At 36.7% G+C, this 20351-nt stretch overlaps 1 protein-coding gene and 1 long non-coding RNA gene across 3 annotated transcripts in view; one reads left to right on the top strand and one right to left on the bottom strand.

The window, feature by feature from the left end:
* The first annotated feature begins 3058 nt into the window (after nucleotides 1–3058).
* arhgef25b (Rho guanine nucleotide exchange factor (GEF) 25b) overlaps nucleotides 3059–20351 on the top strand; it is a 28994-nt gene continuing 11701 nt past the window's right edge. The window contains exons 1-3 of one of the 2 annotated variants that reach the window (XM_055160397.1): nucleotides 3059–3378; nucleotides 16184–16452; nucleotides 17094–17198. In XM_055160397.1, coding sequence (XP_055016372.1) covers nucleotides 3282–3378; nucleotides 16184–16452; nucleotides 17094–17198 — 471 coding nt within the window. In that variant the 5' untranslated portion in view covers nucleotides 3059–3281. Of the gene's footprint in view, nucleotides 3379–16057; nucleotides 16453–17093; nucleotides 17199–20351 lie in introns of those variants that run through there. The other variant, XM_055160396.1, reaches the window with a different exon arrangement.
* Nucleotides 11150–14282, bottom strand: LOC129411011 (uncharacterized). The gene is made up of 5 exons (XR_008633093.1): nucleotides 13726–14282; nucleotides 13570–13637; nucleotides 12687–12772; nucleotides 12069–12182; nucleotides 11150–11749 (listed from the first exon to the last, which is right to left on the bottom strand). It is a non-coding gene; the product is annotated as an uncharacterized LOC129411011 (long non-coding RNA).

The raw sequence follows: 20351 nt of genomic DNA, 5'->3' as shown, positions 1-20351 counted from the left end.
TCCATCACAGCCATTTGGAAAAGCAACACATTTGGTATTTATGGCACTATTAAATGCCATGTAAATGGTTTAGATCTTGTATAGTCCTGGTTTAGTCCTGGTTTACCTAGTGGGTTTTTTATGTCTAAATAGAACAAAGTTAGTCTTGGCATACTCCTGTTTAGATCTTACTTAGTCTTGGTTTAGAACTAGTATTGTTGGTTTAGAGTAGACCTTGTCTAGACCTAGTTTAGCCCTGGTTCAACACTGGTTCACTCATGGTTTTGAATAATTTACTTATTCAATGGATTTGGGATTTATGACAAATTAGGAACATTGCCATAGCAATTAACAATTTAAAACAAAATATTATATCTTTTGATTGGTGACAAGTCTTCAAAGTGTCACCTATAACAGGAAGGTGAAAGCCATAGACATTTAAGATCTGGTTTAGTTTGGTACTGAAAATGATGACTGCAGTTGGGTTGATTTAGTACTACTTGTTTACTGACTTAACATGGTTTATACCTTCTTTAATGGTTTAATGATGTTTTTAATCTGATTTAAGTCCCGGCTTGATTTTGGGCTTTGGTCTTGGGCTTTGGTCTTGATTGTTATCTGTTTTGGTTTAGTCCTGACCAAGTCCTGAGTGAGAACTTGTCTAGACACGTGTTATCTTTGCCTTATCTTCGTTTAAACCTGTTGCAGTCCTTCTTAGTCTGGCCTTGGTTTAGTCCTGATTTAAACTGTGTTCACACTTGTCCTAGTTTAGGGTCCTGGTTTGAGCCCAGTGTAGTCCTGATGTAGACCTTGTTTGGTCCTGGTCTAGTAACAGTGAACACATTCATCTTGTTTAGGTCCTAGTTAAAATACATATGAAAGGGTAGAGTACTCATTTCACATAAACATTAACATCATTATATCTAAGATTTTACTAAAATTATTGAGTGTATAATTTTACCTTCAAGTTGGACATGGGCAGCAGTTATTTCGCCTATTAGCTAGCAACCATAATGTTATCAAGAGACAAAACCTCAATTGCAGACAATTAAAAATAAATAACATTTATACTTTGCTACATTTGCTTACATTTTGTTAAATGAATGTTTTAACTAAACTAAACCTAACAAAAATTCTTTCCTTGCACATAAATGTTTTTTGCATTTTGGATGAAATTTTCAGAGTTGATGACATATTGTAGGTAGAGCTATTTGTATTTTCTACATTTTCACCTTTTTTACTGCCCTTTGACTGATTAGAACAATGATTTATTTTTATTTTTTTTACTATCCCACTAAACCAAGTAACAATTTAAAAAACATGAAAACCTATCATATGCACTTTAAGTCCTGGTTCAATCCATGTTTATGTTACCATGTTCTGTCCTAGTCTGTTTTAGATCTGGTGCAGTGTCTGTCTGTTGCACGTGACAGAAAAATGCTAGAATACTAGAAGTAAACGGGTTGAATAATCCAACATTGTGGGTTGAGATGCCTGGATTTCCACTGGGATCATCATTTCTGTGTTTTAAAAGCTTAACGCTCGATATTTTAAATACTGTAATCTGTGCTACTGGATTGAAATAACATTTTTTTTCCTCTGGAGGAATTTCATTGAATAAATTACATAAATCTGTAGATGAGTTATACAGTGAAATTTGAATATTTAGTGAAATCAACAACAAAAAGGTATCATTAGTTTAGGTGATAGAGTTGACAGTTTGATCTTAACTCCCTAGTTTGTTGTGATGTCCTTGACCAAGACACCGCCCACTTAACCTTAGTGTTAATGTGGCATGGAAGTTAATAATACAATGTAATTATTGTATAGAGCTGAATGATTTAGAAAAATATCTAACCTTAATTCTTCAGTTGGTGGACCTTCTACAAGGAAAGTTACATAATGCACTTTTAATCTTCTTTTGCATTTAAAATGCATATTATTGGAATCCGGGAGATAATTCACTGGAAAAAGATGTATAAAAAAAGATGTAGTTATTGTGTTGTGTACAGTACTACTTCTTATGCTATTTTGAAGATTTTTACAGTACCATTTCTTATGTTATTCTAAAGGCTAAAGTAGGGATTATTTTTATGAAGCCATCTTTAATTCTCCTGCAGCTTTATATTTAGGGTTACTTCCTCTCTCTCCATGTTGGACTTCGTGTCAGTCTCTCGTTGGTGAAGTCTCCAGATGTGGTCAGTCTGACAGATGTGCTCCGGACATGATCCTGTCATGAATACCTAATCTTGGCTCTGAGATTAAATGAGCCTTCTCGTGAGTAAGAGCTGGGCATTTCCACATGTTGATGTTTATTTTGCTTCATTGTGGAAGTACACAGTAATATAAGAACAATACACTTTTTAAACCTTTTAGACCAGTAGTTCTTTAAATGTGGTATTTTGCTGCATTTGTTGTTTTTATTGTTTTTAAAAGGCACTGTACCTGATTTTTACTGTCTTAAACATATGAAAAGCAGAAGTAGTTAATTTTAAACAGAGGCCTAGACTTATTCCTTACTTTGATGATGATGCATTGGATTTATATATCACCTTTCAAGACACCCATACAGTACATTATTCATTCACATCACACTCAGGGTGGTAAGCTATTGTTGCCACTTCTCCCCTCATGTAGCCTGACAGAAGTGAGACTGTCAGTCTGTACCATCAACCCCTCCAACCACTTTCTTAACACATTCTTAGCATCCTAATTATTATTCACCATCTTGCATTAAACTCAACTATCTTTATGTTGACAAGCAGGCAGCAACACAAATCTGTGCAGATTTGGCTGCACAGATCTGTGGAGAGGCGAGTCTGCTCACAGTAAGAATGCACTTTTTTCAAGGTTTCAAGGTATTAAAAACACCACAAACGTCTAAATAGAAGCATTTAATGCCATACTGTGGGACAAAGCGAGGGGACAGAAAAGTTACATAGTGCACCTTAAAGCTTTGCTCATTCAAGACTACAGAAAAGAAAACTGCAGGAGCAAACACAGAGGAAACAGATGCTAGTGTCAGCGTAGCATGTTATCTTAGCCCCTCCCCCTTTAGCCTGTCTCTCCCTCTCCTCCAGCTTCATATTAATCTCCACTGTCCCACCACAGAGCCACATCCTCCTGTTTATTCCACTCTACGGGACGTCAGCGACAGAATCTAACCGGAATATAGCTGCCAACAATGGGATTGAATTTCTTTCTATTGAATTTTGGATTATATATGGACTTGTAGGATTAGGTTTTTGGACCATGACTTCAGTGTTTGATAGATTTGAGTGTAATATGTTGTCTGGGACATTATGAAAAAGGGCCAGAAGAAGCAGAGAGATTGTGGCTGTGTGCACCTCTCCCGAAAACTCCTTGGTAAATGTGGATGCTGTTTTGAAACAATGACAGGTATGGTTTAAAATGCCAAATATGAATACTGCTAATATTTTTATGGAACTTTCTGGTTGAGGGTATGCTGCCTTCTGGTAATGGAAACATTATTGTTTTGCCTGGAATGTTCCACTGGCATTAAAGTATCTATCTTCCATTTATTTCCTTATGGGTGCATTTATTGTTCAAAAAAATCTTTGAAAAACATGCATTCTTACTGTGAGTGGGGACACCTCTTCACAGATTTGACCTGTAACTCTGCCTGCCTGGTGAAGTGACCTGCTTGTCTCCACTGGGATAGATATATTTAAAGCTATGCTGTGGAACATTGTCTATGAAGACAGACAGCTGGCATACAAAAAATATACACAGTGCACTTTTAAATAGCCAAAAGTGAATGAATGTAAGGTTGAATGTGATCTCTCTTGTCAAAGGCTGTCTGTTGTATCCCTGGACCATGTAAGTACACACACACATAATAATATATAATTTATACTTTATTGTATATTGGGGAAATTGGTCTTCTGCATTTGACCCATCCTTTAATGCAACTGGGCAACCTGTCTGGAGCAGTGAGTTGGACCTTGAGTTGGGTTCATGGTTAGGAGTAAGCTGGACTGGGAGGATAAGCCTAAGTAAATGCTATCTTGTAATCCTATATTTATCATATATTTATTTGTGTATAATGTCAATACAATACTGTCATTTACTGCTTTATTTCTTTTTAAAGATGTTTGGTCTAATCTATAGTTTTCTATAATTACTTTTATATGATTATAAGAATTCAGTCAGCAACAATGTTTGATTTGTTTTCCTTTTTAGACCAGTGGTTCTCAAACTTTTGACTCCAAGTGCCACCTAAGATAATATTTGGCTTTCCCAGTATGACCAGATTTAAACCTGGTCTATATCAGATCTGTATTAGGGCTAAACATGGTCTAAAATGAGACTAAACTGTAGACTATATATAAAAATGGACATAGCTAACCTGCTAGTAGTGTTACAACCAAGCCAAGGGTCAGGAAAGTAACAAAAAACAAGGTGGAAAATTGTATAAATTAAGTAATAATGTAATGGACAGGGCTTGAAAAGACAAAAAAAAAAAAAAAGTGTTCTAAAATATATACACAAAATAAACTAAGAAACAAAATAACAAGATTAACAAATAAGTTTTGTGCCAAAAAAAAAGGTCACTTAGGTCTATAAAAAACAAACAAGTGACTAAACTAAGGGCCACATGACACACAACTAAATCACAAGTGTCCCAAAATAAGCTCTCATAAACCCACAAACAGAATTGAGTCCCAACTAAAAAACTAGTGTGCCACACACAAATCAGTGACTGGCACAAAAAAGACACAGACATAAAATGTCATACTGGCCACAAAGGCCAGCAGCCCCAAACAGGTTTTGGGAATCTTCTCAAATAGGTGGAGGTGGCTGCAGGTGAGGCAGGATTGGCCTGCTGTAGAAGCGTCCCACCAATTACAACACACACCAAAAAGTCAGAGAACTGGAGGCCTGGGGCTGTAACAGCAGCCACATTCCAAATAGGAAGTGAGTAAGTGAGTGCACTTCCGGCTCCATTGACTCCAAATCTCTTTGAAAAACATCTTTATGCAGTCCAGGAACTAAACCATGGAAATTCTAAATGAATAATTAACCCAAAGGAGGGCAAAAACTAAATAAAACAAATGCTCAAAATGTTCAGTCCAGTGTCCAATGTACCAGAGACTACAAATCATCAGTGGTGCACATACCTGAGCTTGAGAGACAGTTTGGGGTTTTTTTTTACTAAAGGGAGCCATCATTGTCCTGTTACTCCATTAGCTTCACCATAGTGTGTCCCAGCGTGCTCCCGGTCTCTACAGTATTGACATAGACTGTAGTTGAATATGAACAGTCACTCCCATCTGTAACCCTGACCCTTAAATCCTGCTCTGTTCCTGTAGCTTTTGTAGTGATTATGAAGCCCCCCCTTCCCTTTTTCCTCCTCCACCAATCGCTTCTGTAAATAGACGTGTGAAATATGAAAATTAAAACAGCCCTGTGTGGAGATGCTGCAATTATCCCCAATGATCTTATAAATAAAAGATGTTATTGGAGAGTTCACATGAGCAGTATATACAGTATTAATGTTTTGAATGTCTTAGTTGTTTTGAATATGCATTTGGATTTTATTTGACAATGCATGAGGACGCTGAAGCCACTGGGATGCATAAAAATAGCTTAATTACATCTGGAGTTATTTCTGGAAAAATATCAAATTGTGAGGATTAGATTTGCAATACTGTATGCTTAAATTGTATAATTCTGTTCAGAGTGCGCATAGTAAACAACTCTGGGAGCATTAAAATTTGAGAGAAGACTGAAATATTCTCTAATAAATTAATACAAGAATACCATGCATTTCACAACATAGCAGCCTTTGCAATTTGATAGATTTGAAGTGTCTTGCCCAAGGACACAACAATAGCCCTGGCTCTAAGCAGAGGTTCACATTTACAGTGCCCCTTTATGCACTAAATTAGATAATCCTGTTCTCCTGACATATTTCCCCTGCGGCATAGAAGGATGGCTCAAATGCAGTGAACACTTTTGAAGTATTCGTGGGTTTTTAGAGTTTCTTATAAATTTTGTTCATAATGTGGTGGTATAAATACTTTTTAGATTCTTAATTTTCTTTCATACAGGTTGTGAAGTTTGAATGTCACTTTTTGCCTGTATTTCATATTTCAGCAGCCTGTTTAATCAGTGTAGTTACTTTTTATGTGAATGACAATACAAGGAGCAACAAAGTGAGATTGTCTTTAATCCATGTTCTTTTCACACTATGGGGCAGAATTTTAGACTATTGAGGGGTTATCATAGTTTCTTCTATTAATAGTAAATAATGGTTTTCAGTTTTATGTTATTTTGACTATTTATCACCATTCAGAAGATAGGACATTTTGTTTTAAATTGATCATTGCTATGACATCAGTTCTCATTTTTTGTCTTTTAGAACCCCATCGATACCTTAACCTTAATTTAGGATGCCCTGTTCAGTATAACTAACTATAATCATTTGTGCCCACTGGGTAGGTTGCTCTGTTGCTCTGTTACATAAGCCCTAATCATTGTGTTGATTTGATGGAGCTGTGGTGTATTAACCTCAGGTGCAGAGAGAGACAGAGGCTTATGGCTGTCAGGAAAGACTCATGTTTAAAACCAAACTGAGGCAACCAAGAGAGGGAATACAAATGGTTCCACCGTAAGAGTGTGTTTGACAGTGTTTCAAAGTTCAAAATCATTGCCATTTAAATATTTAAACAAAAAAATAATAATTTTTTGCTAAAGTCTGAACTCTGCTCCACACCACATGCTTTTATTGACTGGTGAGTAGCTGTAGACCTCTCTATTAAAAAGGCCCAAGATTATCACTGACTATTAGTGAAGACTGATTAGTCTACTAGTTAGTTAGATTTTTTCCTCAAAATCTTGCAGCGCAAAGTAATTGGCTGTAGTTTAGTAGTACTTTGAAGTAACAGTACATTACAGTGTACAACAAACATTAGAAAGAAGACCTAATTTTTCACTCTCTTTTTCTCTGTCTAATCTCCATGAGACAGTTCTCTGAGCACTGACCTACATATTACCAGCATCTTGGTAATATTGTGGTTTATGTAAATGTGCTGACAGAAGAAGACCACAGACTTCTGGGTAAAACCTCTGCTCCTCTGAAAGTATCCACTGTGTTTCCATCAGCAGAAGATACAGAGAAATGTAGGATTTGATTAAAACAGTGCGGTTCAAATGGGGTTTTAATATTTCCACTTGGGAGAAACTAAACAAAATGCAGATGTGGCCCAGAGGTGCAGAATTAGGCCAGACCAAATACAGATGTTCAGATGTGCAACAAACACAAAACGCTCATTAAAGGCACTGTACCTGAAATTTACTGTTTTAAAAACCATGAAAAACAGAACTAGTTCATTCTGAACTGTTTACAGTGGTCTAAAGTCATTCTTTACTCACCTTATGCATTCAAAGCATCCTAATTATTCACTGTGTTTATAATGTAGATTAATTGACTTCAGTAGGTAATGTTATGTTTCAAACTGTAGTCGACTAAATCAATTCTTGGTCAACTAAAAACATGTCCTGCCGATTGATCAGTTGACTAAAAAGGCAGTGTGACAAAAGCTCTCAAAACTATTACATAGCTCTATGTACTCTAGCACAAGAGTTCATGCAAAAACAACTGTTTATACAGAAAAAAGCATTAGGAAACAATGTATTTATATAGACAGAACTTGTGAGTCACAAGTTTAATTCTTCACTAACTTCTCCTTTCTGCTGTTTCTTATAAATCTTTAGAATCTAAATTATTATTCTTATCTAAATCATTGGTTGAATAATACAAATTTTGGTTGACTAATTTTGGTTAACCACTTAATTGACTAAGCAATTAAAGGCCTACAGCACTACTTATGTTTTGAGATAAGCTGGTGTGTATATATCAGTTGGCTATCGGCCTAAAATACCCAGCATAGGCCAGTATTTGATTTTTGCCACCCTGCTGCTTAAAGAATTTACATAAAGTTGTATTCAAATGATGTAGTGTTAGAGATAATTGCACTTAGCATAGCTACACTGCTCTCTTACAGGTTTATGATAAAAAAGGACTGTGGGTGAGTTTGTAGTACAGTTTAATTGCAGAATTTGGGGAAAATAATAAAATCGCCCCAAAAATATCGGCAGAGCTTATCAGCCATCAGTTTCTCTGGATTCTAAACAAATAGTATCATCATTGCTCATGAAAAAAAAAACATATTGGTGGATCTTTAGTTATGTTCACCTATGACTGGTGTCTTTCTTGCAGAATCGTACTCTGTTGCGGGCAGTGATGGTAGTATGACCCCCTCCGCTCCTCAGCAGACCTCGGGCAGCTCCAGTCCCTGCTCTCAGTCTCTCTCTGGGGCACACGCAGCCCTGTCAACACCCTGAAGAAGTGGCTCTCTAATCCCATCCGAAAGCTCAGCACAGAGGGCCGGGCCGGGAACCTGGTTAAACAGACAAGCCTGAAAGAAGAGGAGAAGACGCCAAAACAAAAACATAACCAGTCAGTCATCATGCCATCTGGCGACATGGTAAGAAGACAGTATAGAGCCAATGACCTGTATTACCAACTTTAAAGCCTTTTTAGCCAGAAAAATAGATAACTAGATTAATAAGGGTTCTTACTGTGAGCAGGATTGCGTCTCCACAAACCTCACTTTTATTTGGCTTGGAGGGCTTTCACCTGCTTTCCTCCATTGTAATGTTGTTGCTTTGGCTATAATATTCCAAAGTATGACATGAAACTATATATCTCCAGGGATAATATTTAAAAGTATTTAATTTAACTATTTTCATTGAATCGCGCAGGTGTCATGTCCAGAATGTTACGCTGTGTTGCTTTCAAGAGGGGGTGTTTGAGTTTTCTACAGTTTCTACACTGAACGTTGTTTCCTCATCAAAAACATGCCTGAATTGTTTTTTTATGTCATCCATGCATGTTTGAGTAATTCCAGTGCATCATAAATGAATGGGAAAGTTATTACACATGTTAATGTATTGTTTTGTCAAAACAATAAAAGGTAACATGGTTATCTAATTATGTGTGTTATATGTGTTGCCAGTTAATACCCCATAAAAGTGTAATATGGTCTGCCATCTACTTCTTGTAGATATTGCTAAACTAATTCCTTTGAGACTCTTATGTGACTTTCTTGTTTCTTGTTTTTCTCAGATGTTTAAAGACGGTTCATTGAGTCCTGCCTCTCCTTCTCCCACACAAACACCAGGTCAAAACTACTTCAGCGACATCCTGCAGGGAACAGCCACAGACAGCCCAGTAATGTCACTTTTCATCTTAATCTTGTTTTTTTGTTTGTATCAATCTATGAAAATATGTTTTTTATATGTTTGCTAACCTATAGATGTGATAAATCATCCTTCTAAATGTCTTAGTAGAAGTCCAAGTGTCAAATGATGTGCAAAAAAATCATTTCACAAAACTTCTAAACAATGATTAAATTTTGTACGTACCCACTTTTAATTACCATAGTTACTTAATTCAAACTGAAAAAGCTACCCATCAATTTCATAGTTTGTAATTATGATTTCAAGATTTTCAATAGTAGTAGTAGTAGAAGTAGTAGCAGTAGCAGTAGTAGTAGCAGTAGTAGTAGTAGTAGTAATAGTAGTAGCAGCAGCAGCCACAGCAGCAGGAGTAGTAGTAATAACAATAGTAGCAATAGTAGGAGAAGTAGTAGTAGTAGTCAGAGTAGTAGTTGAAGGAGTAGCAGTAATAATTGTTGTAGAATTGTACTAAATACTAAATACAATACTAAAGTGATATTATTGACCAGCAGGAGTGACAGTGGCTGTAGTAGCAGTTGCATAGTTCACATTTCTCTAATGGCGGAGCATCTGTTGTTGATCAAGAAAAGACTGAACTGGGTCAGGGCCAAAGGTGAGAGACTGAGGACCTCAATGAGATGAGTAGACGTAAAGAGACCTTATAATGTTTAGGCTTTGTAACCCTTGTATAAAACTATATGATACTATAGGCTATGTTCACTTCACTGGTTTGATCCCTGTTTGGTCCTGTTGTAGACTTGGTTTGGGCTTGCTCTAGTCCTGGTTTTGTCCTGGTCTAATTCAAGTTTAGTTCCTAGTTTAGTCCCTGTTTAGACCCAATTTTGCATGTGGACAAGGTGAACACAGTCTTAATCTCTTCATGTTTGGGCTTCATGAATAAAAATACAGGAAAGTATATTTATTGCTTGTCTCCATGGAGATATGCAAGTTTGCAATTACTTACATTACTTGCCCTGAATATCCCATAGTATGACATTACACCTATCTACCTTCACAGAGACAAGCAGGTGACTCCACCAGGACAAGTTACAGGTCAGATGTGTAGAAAGGTGACCTGATTTACATATTTTTGAGCAATGTGTGATTGAATAAATGCTAAATAGATAAGATGTCTAATGCCATATTATGGAAATTTTCCTGCCAAATACAATCTCCAATTAGACAAACAGGTAGACCCCACCCCACAAGTTACATAGTGCATCTTTAACATTAAAAGTCATGAAAACAACTAACTAGATAGCTTTAGGATTAAATAGGGGCAACAAGTTACATTTTACTCCTCCCAGAATAAAAAAAAAAAAAAAAAAAAATATATATATATATATATATATATATATATATATATATAGGGGTGTCAAATTATCGCGTTAATTGCGATTAATTAATTACAGTCATATTTAGCGCGTCATGTTTTTTAATCGCGTTAATCTCATTTTTAATCTCTGACTTTACTGTTTCTGTATGCAACTTGCTTTATTATAATATCTGTTTTTATGTGTTGTTGGGACAACAACACACACACAAAAAGAACACATTTATAAAAAATTTTATTTCGGTAATTCCACTCATTGCCGGAAACCCACACAAAATGCGCGCAGTAAGAGCGATGTAAACGTCATGTTAACGTTGGTGGCGTCAGTCGCCAAATGGACGAGGTCGAAGAGCCAGTAGAACAGAGCCAGCAGTGCACAGGTAAAAACACATTCGTGTCTTGGAAATTATTCTCCCGACGTGAAATATAAAAGAAAATAACAAATATAAAATCGCCTACAACTTAAATGCCACTGGTGAAAACAACCTGCATAGACTCATGATGTCTGCACTACTGTCCTATAGTGACCTGCCACATGAGGGACCAGGATTGAACCAAGACTGAACCAGGACTGAGTGTCGGGAGAGGCCCTGAGGTGCACCCGCATAGACCGTCGGGTGACTGCAGGCGAAAGGACCGGTGCAGAGCTCTGCAGCCATTGCCCAGTCGCGGCTTTGCGGATACTCTGCACCACGGTCTCAGGGTTCTCCCTCTCTCAAGTCCAAGATTAGTCCTAGTTTACTCCTGATTTAGTCCTGATTTAGACCTAGTTTAGTCCTAATTTAGACCCGGTTTAGTCCTGGTTTAGTCCTGGTTTAGACCTGGTTCAGTCCTGGTTCAGTCCTGGTTCAGTCCTGGTTCAGCCCTAATTTAGACCTGGTTTAGTCCTGATTTAGACCTGGTTCAGTCCTTGTTTAAAACATTTTTAAAAATCCCGACTACACCACTGCACATCACATCAGGTTTCTGAAGTGACATAAGCTACATAAAAACTCTTAAGGCTTGTTTTTGATGAGAGAACATTATAACACAGTAAAAAGCTCCAAAAAGTCAATTTAGCATAATACCCCCCTTTAAACTCAAAACAAAAAATATGAAGTGACATACCCATTCCAGACATGTGCTTGTTGTCAGCGTAACGTCCGTGTGGATCTGACGGAGGTCTGGGGCCTGTACACCACAAAAAACACCGTATTATGCTAAAGTAAATGTAACAATAGTCTTTTTTTTTTTGTAATGGAACCACAGATTATAGTGTCAACCCGTGAAAGAGAAAAGGGACAGAGGAACAACATAGGAAGAAGAGAACATACAGTGAAGACGGGCTGCGATGCTACAACAAAACATGACGTAACTTAAAACAAAAATCTGAAAAGAAGAAGTGAAAAGAGGGATGCAAGAGGAAATTAAAGAAGTAGAGGAAGTGACTTGGATCAGGGAGGATCAGGGAGGAGGTCCAGCAGCCAGTGAAGAAAGACCCGGAACTCACCATACTGGTCTATTTTGCGACCCACCGGGGCGGAGGGAGGGCGCCTGGGTCCCTCGATCATGATCGGAGGAGACGGTGCTCCCCCACTCACAGGAGACGGTCCGTAGGAATCACCTGTCGTAACCAGAACCAGCCAGTTTACACAAAGCACACAAAGCAGTTCGCACTTAACATGCCAAAGGAGGTCCTCGGTGTGGGCTTTACCGGGAGCAAACCATTTGAAAAGAAACATAATGCTGGAATAATTTCGTTTAAGGTCCAATATCACCCAAATTTTACGCTTTGAGCCATGTTATAATGCAGTTACCTCATCAAACACCACCTTATGATATCATGTAGTCATAGTTTTTCAAGTTAACAGCTCCTTTTACCTTTAGTTCAGTAGAGATTGGCAATTCCAGGGCTAAAATGATCCAAATGATTCCAGTGAAGGTGTATGGAGTTTAGGGGAGCACTTCTTGTATTACCACATGATATCAGAAGGTGGAAGTCTGCCTAAATACGCAGGGTTTGTGTGTTAAACATGTGTGAATGAAACAAAACACACCTCCAGGTCTGTTTGTGATGAGGAAACTGTATTATAAATCGATCAGAAAATAGAGTAATAAAAGTTCTTACCCTGACGAGGTCCAGCGAACTGCCCCGAGTTTGGTCTGAAGAGAGGGGCGCGCTTTTCGTTCAGCTGTGTTGTGAGTAGTGTCAATCTAAAAGGAAAAAATAAAGGTTTAGCATTTACATAAAGTATAATTAAAATGCCGCATGATCAATCTATATTTATCCATCCAGTAGGTGACAGCACTATGCAAAGTTACAGATCAGCTTTGTGGAGAGGCAACCCTGCCCACAGCAATCGATTATGGAAAAAATCATGATTATGATTATTTTGATCAATATTGAAATCATGTTTATTGAAAAGATGATTTTTTTTGTTACACTATGCATTTATTCAGAAAAAAAAAATGTTATTGATAGTTTATGCAAAACTATAAAATTTTTGAAGTATCATTATTTCCTCCACAAACAAAATCTCCTGTCTTATTCTACGTAAAAACTGATAACACTGTAGTTTAGATCTGTACAAACATGTTCTCAAATGTGATTATTGTGTTAGATTTTACAGTTCTTATTTCAGTCTTTTTGCCAATTCCTCTGGTGAAAGCTGAAAATGTGAACTTTGAACAGAACCCTATAATTAGCAAATCTAATCGTAATGCTTATCAGAAGGATAGATTTCCCCCTCTCCAAATCTTTCAGTTTTACTTTTTAGGCAAAGTAAACAAATCTAACAATAAAATACGTGTCGGACCCACCACTATAGAAAAATACATAGAGCATATATATACACTACTATTCATTTGAACATGCCCAAACTCCTAATAAAACTTCTGTTAACAAAGGGAACTGTAAACTACAACATTGTCCCAACTATTCTGACAAATATTGATAAAAACTGGAAACTACTTTTGCCCTAATTTATTGGATAGAATTATGTCCCACTCACTTTTCTCGTAGTTTTGATGCTTCCACCTTCTCCTGGTTGAGAGCCCGTTCAGCATTTCTTGCAGTTATCTACCAAAAAAACAAAAAGTAATTCAAATTGTGTTATTTAAATTTGTGCTTTTTTTCTTTCTTTTTTTTTTTTTATCAAGACACTTACCCAGTTTGAGTGAGTCTTGTTTTCCTGTTCTTTTATCTACAAAACAGAAACAAATGTGTCAAATCTATTGTTTATGTTTGTCTTAAAGGGACTGTACAGTTTTTCATGCAATAAAGCAATATTAGTTTTGCTCCAGTACAGACACATTGGAATTTTGCACTGTCTATATCTATTTATACGGCATTCTCATCATCTGTGAACCAGGAAGTGCACTATTAGAATGCTAGTTGACATTAGTCTTGCATTATCGTGAAAGCAAAACTCTGCTTTGTTCCCTGACAGTTGTATAGAGAGATTATAAACTCATCACAGTAAATAATTAGGATGCCCGGAATGCTTTAGGCCAGTGAGGAATAAAGTTGGACCTAGAGCATGGAAACCCAACCGAAGTCCAACGGGCTCAGGTCGGACTCGGACACATCAGCATTTAAAACAACTCGCATTGAAACTCTTAAGTGTTCAAAAGATCAGAGCTCTGCACTTCTAGTTTAGATACAAGTCAAAACTGTGTTATTATTTGTGAAATGTGGTGCAATATTACAGATACATGATTTTTAAAGAAAAGATTGGCAATAAAGTAAAAAGGGAGAAGAGTTACTATCGCAAATTTGCAGCTTCACTTNTAACTATAATCATTTGTGCCCACTGGGTAGGTTGCTCTGTTGCTCTGTTACATAAGCCCTAATCATTGTGTTGATTTGATGGAGCTGTGGTGTATTAACCTCAGGTGCAGAGAGAGACAGAGGCTTATGGCTGTCAGGAAAGACTCATGTTTAAAACCAAACTGAGGCAACCAAGAGAGGGAATACAAATGGTTCCACCGTAAGAGTGTGTGTTTGACAGTGTTTTCAAAGTTCAAAATCATTGCCATTTAAATATTTAAACAAAAAAATAATAAATTTTTTGCTAAAGTCTGAACTCTGCTCCACACCACATGCTTTTATTGACTGGTGAGTAGCTGTAGACCTCTCTATTAAAAAGGCCCAAGATTATCACTGACTATTAGTGAAGACTGATAAAAGCTGATAAATTACCAAACTCATATCGCAGTTAGATTTTTTCCTCAAAATCTTGCAGCGCAAAGTAATTGGCTGTAGTTTAGTAGTACTTTGAAGTAACAGTACATTACAGTGTACAACAAACATTAGAAAGAAGACCTAATTTTTCACTCTCTTTTTCTCTGTCTAATCTCCATGAGACAGTTCTCTGAGCACTGACCTACATATTACCAGCATCTTGGTAATATTGTGGTTTATGTAAATGTGCTGACAGAAGAAGACCACAGACTTCTGGGTAAAACCTCTGCTCCTCTGAAAGTATCCACTGTGTTTCCATCAGCAGAAGATACAGAGAAATGTAGGATTTGATTAAAACAGTGCGGTTCAAATGGGGTTTTAATATTTCCACTTGGGAGAAACTAAACAAAATGCAGATGTGGCCCAGAGGTGCAGAATTAGGCCAGACCAAATACAGATGTTCAGATGTGCAACAAACACAAAACGCTCATTAAAGGCACTGTACCTGAAATTTACTGTTTTAAAAACCATGAAAAACAGAACTAGTTCATTCTGAACTGTTTACAGTGGTCTAAAGTCATTCTTTACTCACCTTATGCATTCAAAGCATCCTAATTATTCACTGTGTTTTATAATGTAGATTAATTGACTTCAGTAGGTAATGTTATGTTTCAAACTGTAGTCGACTAAATCAATTCTTGGTCAACTAAAAACATGTCCTGCCGATTGATCAGTTGACTAAAAAGGCAGTGTGACAAAAGCTCTCAAAACTATTACATAGCTCTATGTACTCTAGCACAAGAGTTCATGCAAAAACAACTGTTTATACAGAAAAAAGCATTAGGAAACAATGTATTTATATAGACAGAACTTGTGAGTCACAAGTTTAATTCTTCACTAACTTCTCCTTTCTGCTGTTTCTTATAAATCTTTAGAATCTAAATTATTATTCTTATCTAAATCATTGGTTGAATAATACAAATTTTGGTTGACTAATTTTGGTTAACCACTTAATTGACTAAGCAATTAAAGGCCTACAGCACTACTTATGTTTTGAGATAAGCCTGGTGTGTATATATCAGTTGGCTATCGGCCTAAAATACCCAGCATAGGCCAGTATTTGATTTTTGCCACCCTGCTGCTTAAAGAATTTACATAAAGTTGTATTCAAATGATGTAGTGTTAGAGATAATTGCACTTAGCATAGCTACACTGCTCTCTTACAGGTTTATGATAAAAAAAGGACTGTGGGTGAGTTTGTAGTACAGTTTAATTGCAGAATTTGGGGAAAATAATAAAATCGCCCCAAAAATATCGGCAGAGCTTATCAGCCATCAGTTTCTCTGGATTCTAAACAAATAGTATCATCATTGCTCATGAAAAAAAAAACATATTGGTGGATCTTTAGTTATGTTCACCTATGACTGGTGTCTTTCTTGCAGAATCGTACTCTGTTGCGGGCAGTGATGGTAGTATGACCCCCTCCGCTCCTCAGCAGACCTCGGGCAGCTCCAGTCCCTGCTCTCAGTCTCTCTCTGGGGGCACACGCAGCCCTGTCAACACCCTGAAGAAGTGGCTCTCTAATCCCATCCGAAAGCTCAGCACAGAGGGCCGGGCCGGGAACCTGGTTAAACAGACAAGCCTGAAAGAAGAGGAGAAGACGCCAAAACAAAAACATAACCAGTCAGTCATCATGCCATCTGGCGACATGGTAAGAAGACAGTATAGAGCCAATGACCTGTATTACCAACTTTAAAGCCTTTTTAGCCAGAAAAATAGATAACTAGATTAATAAGGGTTCTTACTGTGAGCAGGATTGCGTCTCCACAAACCTCACTTTTATTTGGCTTGGAGGGCTTTCACCTGCTTTCCTCCATTGTAATGTTGTTGCTTTGGCTATAATATTCCAAAGTATGACATGAAACTATATATCTCCAGGGATAATATTTAAAAGTATTTAATTTAACTATTTTCATTGAATCGCGCAGGTGTCATGTCCAGAATGTTACGCTGTGTTGCTTTCAAGAGGGGGTGTTTGAGTTTTCTACAGTTTCTACACTGAACGTTGTTTCCTCATCAAAAACATGCCTGAATTGTTTTTTTATGTCATCCATGCATGTTTGAGTAATTCCAGTGCATCATAAATGAATGGGAAAGTTATTACACATGTTAATGTATTGTTTTGTCAAAACAATAAAAGGTAACATGGTTATCTAATTATGTGTGTTATATGTGTTGCCAGTTAATACCCCATAAAAGTGTAATATGGTCTGCCATCTACTTCTTGTAGATATTGCTAAACTAATTCCTTTGAGACTCTTATGTGACTTTCTTGTTTCTTGTTTTTCTCAGATGTTTAAAGACGGTTCATTGAGTCCTGCCTCTCCTTCTCCCACACAAACACCAGGTCAAAACTACTTCAGCGACATCCTGCAGGGAACAGCCACAGACAGCCCAGTAATGTCACTTTTCATCTTAATCTTGTTTTTTTGTTTGTATCAATCTATGAAAATATGTTTTTTATATGTTTGCTAACCTATAGATGTGATAAATCATCCTTCTAAATGTCTTAGTAGAAGTCCAAGTGTCAAATGATGTGCAAAAAAATCATTTCACAAAACTTCTAAACAATGATTAAATTTTGTACGTACCCACTTTTAATTACCATAGTTACTTAATTCAAACTGAAAAAGCTACCCATCAATTTCATAGTTTGTAATTATGATTTCAAGATTTTCAATAGTAGTAGTAGTAGAAGTAGTAGCAGTAGCAGTAGTAGTAGCAGTAGTAGTAGTAGTAGTAATAGTAGTAGCAGCAGCAGCCACAGCAGCAGGAGTAGTAGTAATAACAATAGTAGCAATAGTAGGAGAAGTAGTAGTAGTAGTCAGAGTAGTAGTTGAAGGAGTAGCAGTAATAATTGTTGTAGAATTGTACTAAATACTAAATACAATACTAAAGTGATATTATTGACCAGCAGGAGTGACAGTGGCTGTAGTAGCAGTTGCATAGTTCACATTTCTCTAATGGCGGAGCATCTGTTGTTGATCAAGAAAAGACTGAACTGGGTCAGGGCCAAAGGTGAGAGACTGAGGACCTCAATGAGATGAGTAGACGTAAAGAGACCTTATAATGTTTAGGCTTTGTAACCCTTGTATAAAACTATATGATACTATAGGCTATGTTCACTTCACTGGTTTGATCCCTGTTTGGTCCTGTTGTAGACTTGGTTTGGGCTTGCTCTAGTCCTGGTTTTGTCCTGGTCTAATTCAAGTTTAGTTCCTAGTTTAGTCCCTGTTTAGACCCAATTTTGCATGTGGACAAGGTGAACACAGTCTTAATCTCTTCATGTTTGGGCTTCATGAATAAAAATACAGGAAAGTATATTTATTGCTTGTCTCCATGGAGATATGCAAGTTTGCAATTACTTACATTACTTGCCCTGAATATCCCATAGTATGACATTACACCTATCTACCTTCACAGAGACAAGCAGGTGACTCCACCAGGACAAGTTACAGGTCAGATGTGTAGAAAGGTGACCTGATTTACATATTTTTGAGCAATGTGTGATTGAATAAATGCTAAATAGATAAGATGTCTAATGCCATATTATGGAAATTTTCCTGCCAAATACAATCTCCAATTAGACAAACAGGTAGACCCCACCCCACAAGTTACATAGTGCATCTTTAACATTAAAAGTCATGAAAACAACTAACTAGATAGCTTTAGGATTAAATAGGGGCAACAAGTTACATTTTACTCCTCCCAGAATAAAAAAAAAAAATATAATATATATATATATATATATATATATATATATATATATATAGGGGTGTCAAATTATCGCGTTAATTGCGATTAATTAATTACAGTCATATTTAGCGCGTCATGTTTTTTAATCGCGTTAATCTCATTTTTAATCTCTGACTTTACTGTTTCTGTATGCAACTTGCTTTATTATAATATCTGTTTTTATGTGTTGTTGGGACAACAACACACACACAAAAAAGAACACATTTATAAAAATTTTTATTTCGGTAATTCCACTCATTGCCGGAAACCCACACAAAATGCGCGCAGTAAGAGCGATGTAAACGTCATGTTAACGTTGGTGGCGTCAGTCGCCAAATGGACGAGGTCGAAGAGCCAGTAGAACAGAGCCAGCAGTGCACAGGTAAAAACACATTCGTGTCTTGGAAATTATTCTCCCGACGTGAAATATAAAAGAAAATAACAAATATAAAATCGCCTACAACTTAAATGCCACTGGTGAAAACAACCTGCATAGGACTCATGATGTCTGCACTACTGTCCTATAGTGACCTGCCACATGAGGGGACACGCACACAAACACAAACAAACACAAACATACACCTTCATCATCGTCATTAACCTGAGAATGCACGGACCACGTTTCCTTCCATAGTTACTGCGCGGACACCGCTGTCCTCCCGTGCGCCGTGTGCGTTTTCTCGCGTACGCTGCATAAACCGCGCTTCCTCCTGTGAACCTCTAAACCAGAACTAACACCAAGACTAAAAAAGGGACTAACCCAGTCCAGGACTAAACCAGGACTAAACCAGAACTAAAACCAGGTCTAAACCAGGACTATACCAGGACTAAACCAGAACTAAAACCAGAACTAAAACCAGAACTAAAACCAGGTCTAAACCAGGACTAAACCAGAACTAAAACCAGGTCTAAACCAGGACTAAACCAGAACTAAAACCAGAACTAAAACCAGGTCTAAACCAGGTCTAAACCAGGTCTAAACCAGGACTAAACCAGGACTAACACCAGGACTAAAACCAGGACTAACCCATTCCAGGACTAAACTAGAACTAAAGCAGGTCTAAACAAGGACTAAAACCAGTGATCTCATATATAAAGCATTTCTCTATCAATAATATTTTTAATATGGTTAAGGAAAGACTGGACTTTTTATTGTCTTTAAGTAGACAAAAGTTATTATGTTCAGATTTCCTAGTCTTTGCTACTTTACAGCAAACAGTTTCTTATTCATGGAGACTTGGGCTCAACAACCAATTTGAAGAGAACAAACAAGAACAACATTTGCAGGATGCGGTTGCTACATTCATGTAGTTTTAAAAAGCATGACAATATCAAGTAATCCAAAGTATTCAAATTACGTTACTCACTTTAAGTAATTAAATGGATTAAGTTACAAACTACATTTTGGGATATGTAATCTGTAATCTGTAAGGAATACATTTTAAAAGTAACCTTCCCAACACTGCAGATTAGTAATAGTAATAATAATGATGATACTGTGGAATGTAAGTGACTGCATCTATTAAAGTTTGTTAAACAATAAATGACTTTATAAAGTCACTTTTTTTTGTTCTATATCAGTCTTTTGATCTGCCACAATAATGTAATAATGAATTTAAATGAAAATACCTCAAATTGAAGGCTTTTCTCAGCAATTTTTAGGTGAGATTAAAAAGAGATTAATTAGATTAATTAATTACAGATCATAATGAATTAATCTCTCAATTTTTGTAATCACGTGACAGCACTAATATATATATATATATATATATATATATATATATATATATATATATATATATATATATATATATA

The sequence above is a fragment of the Boleophthalmus pectinirostris genome, unplaced genomic scaffold (genome assembly GCF_026225935.1).
Source record: "Boleophthalmus pectinirostris isolate CB_2022bp ecotype Guang Dong unplaced genomic scaffold, ASM2622593v1 HiC_scaffold_3, whole genome shotgun sequence".
Classification (NCBI taxonomy): Eukaryota; Metazoa; Chordata; class Actinopteri; order Gobiiformes; family Gobiidae; genus Boleophthalmus; species Boleophthalmus pectinirostris.
This window is presented reverse-complemented; position numbering and strand designations above follow the sequence as displayed.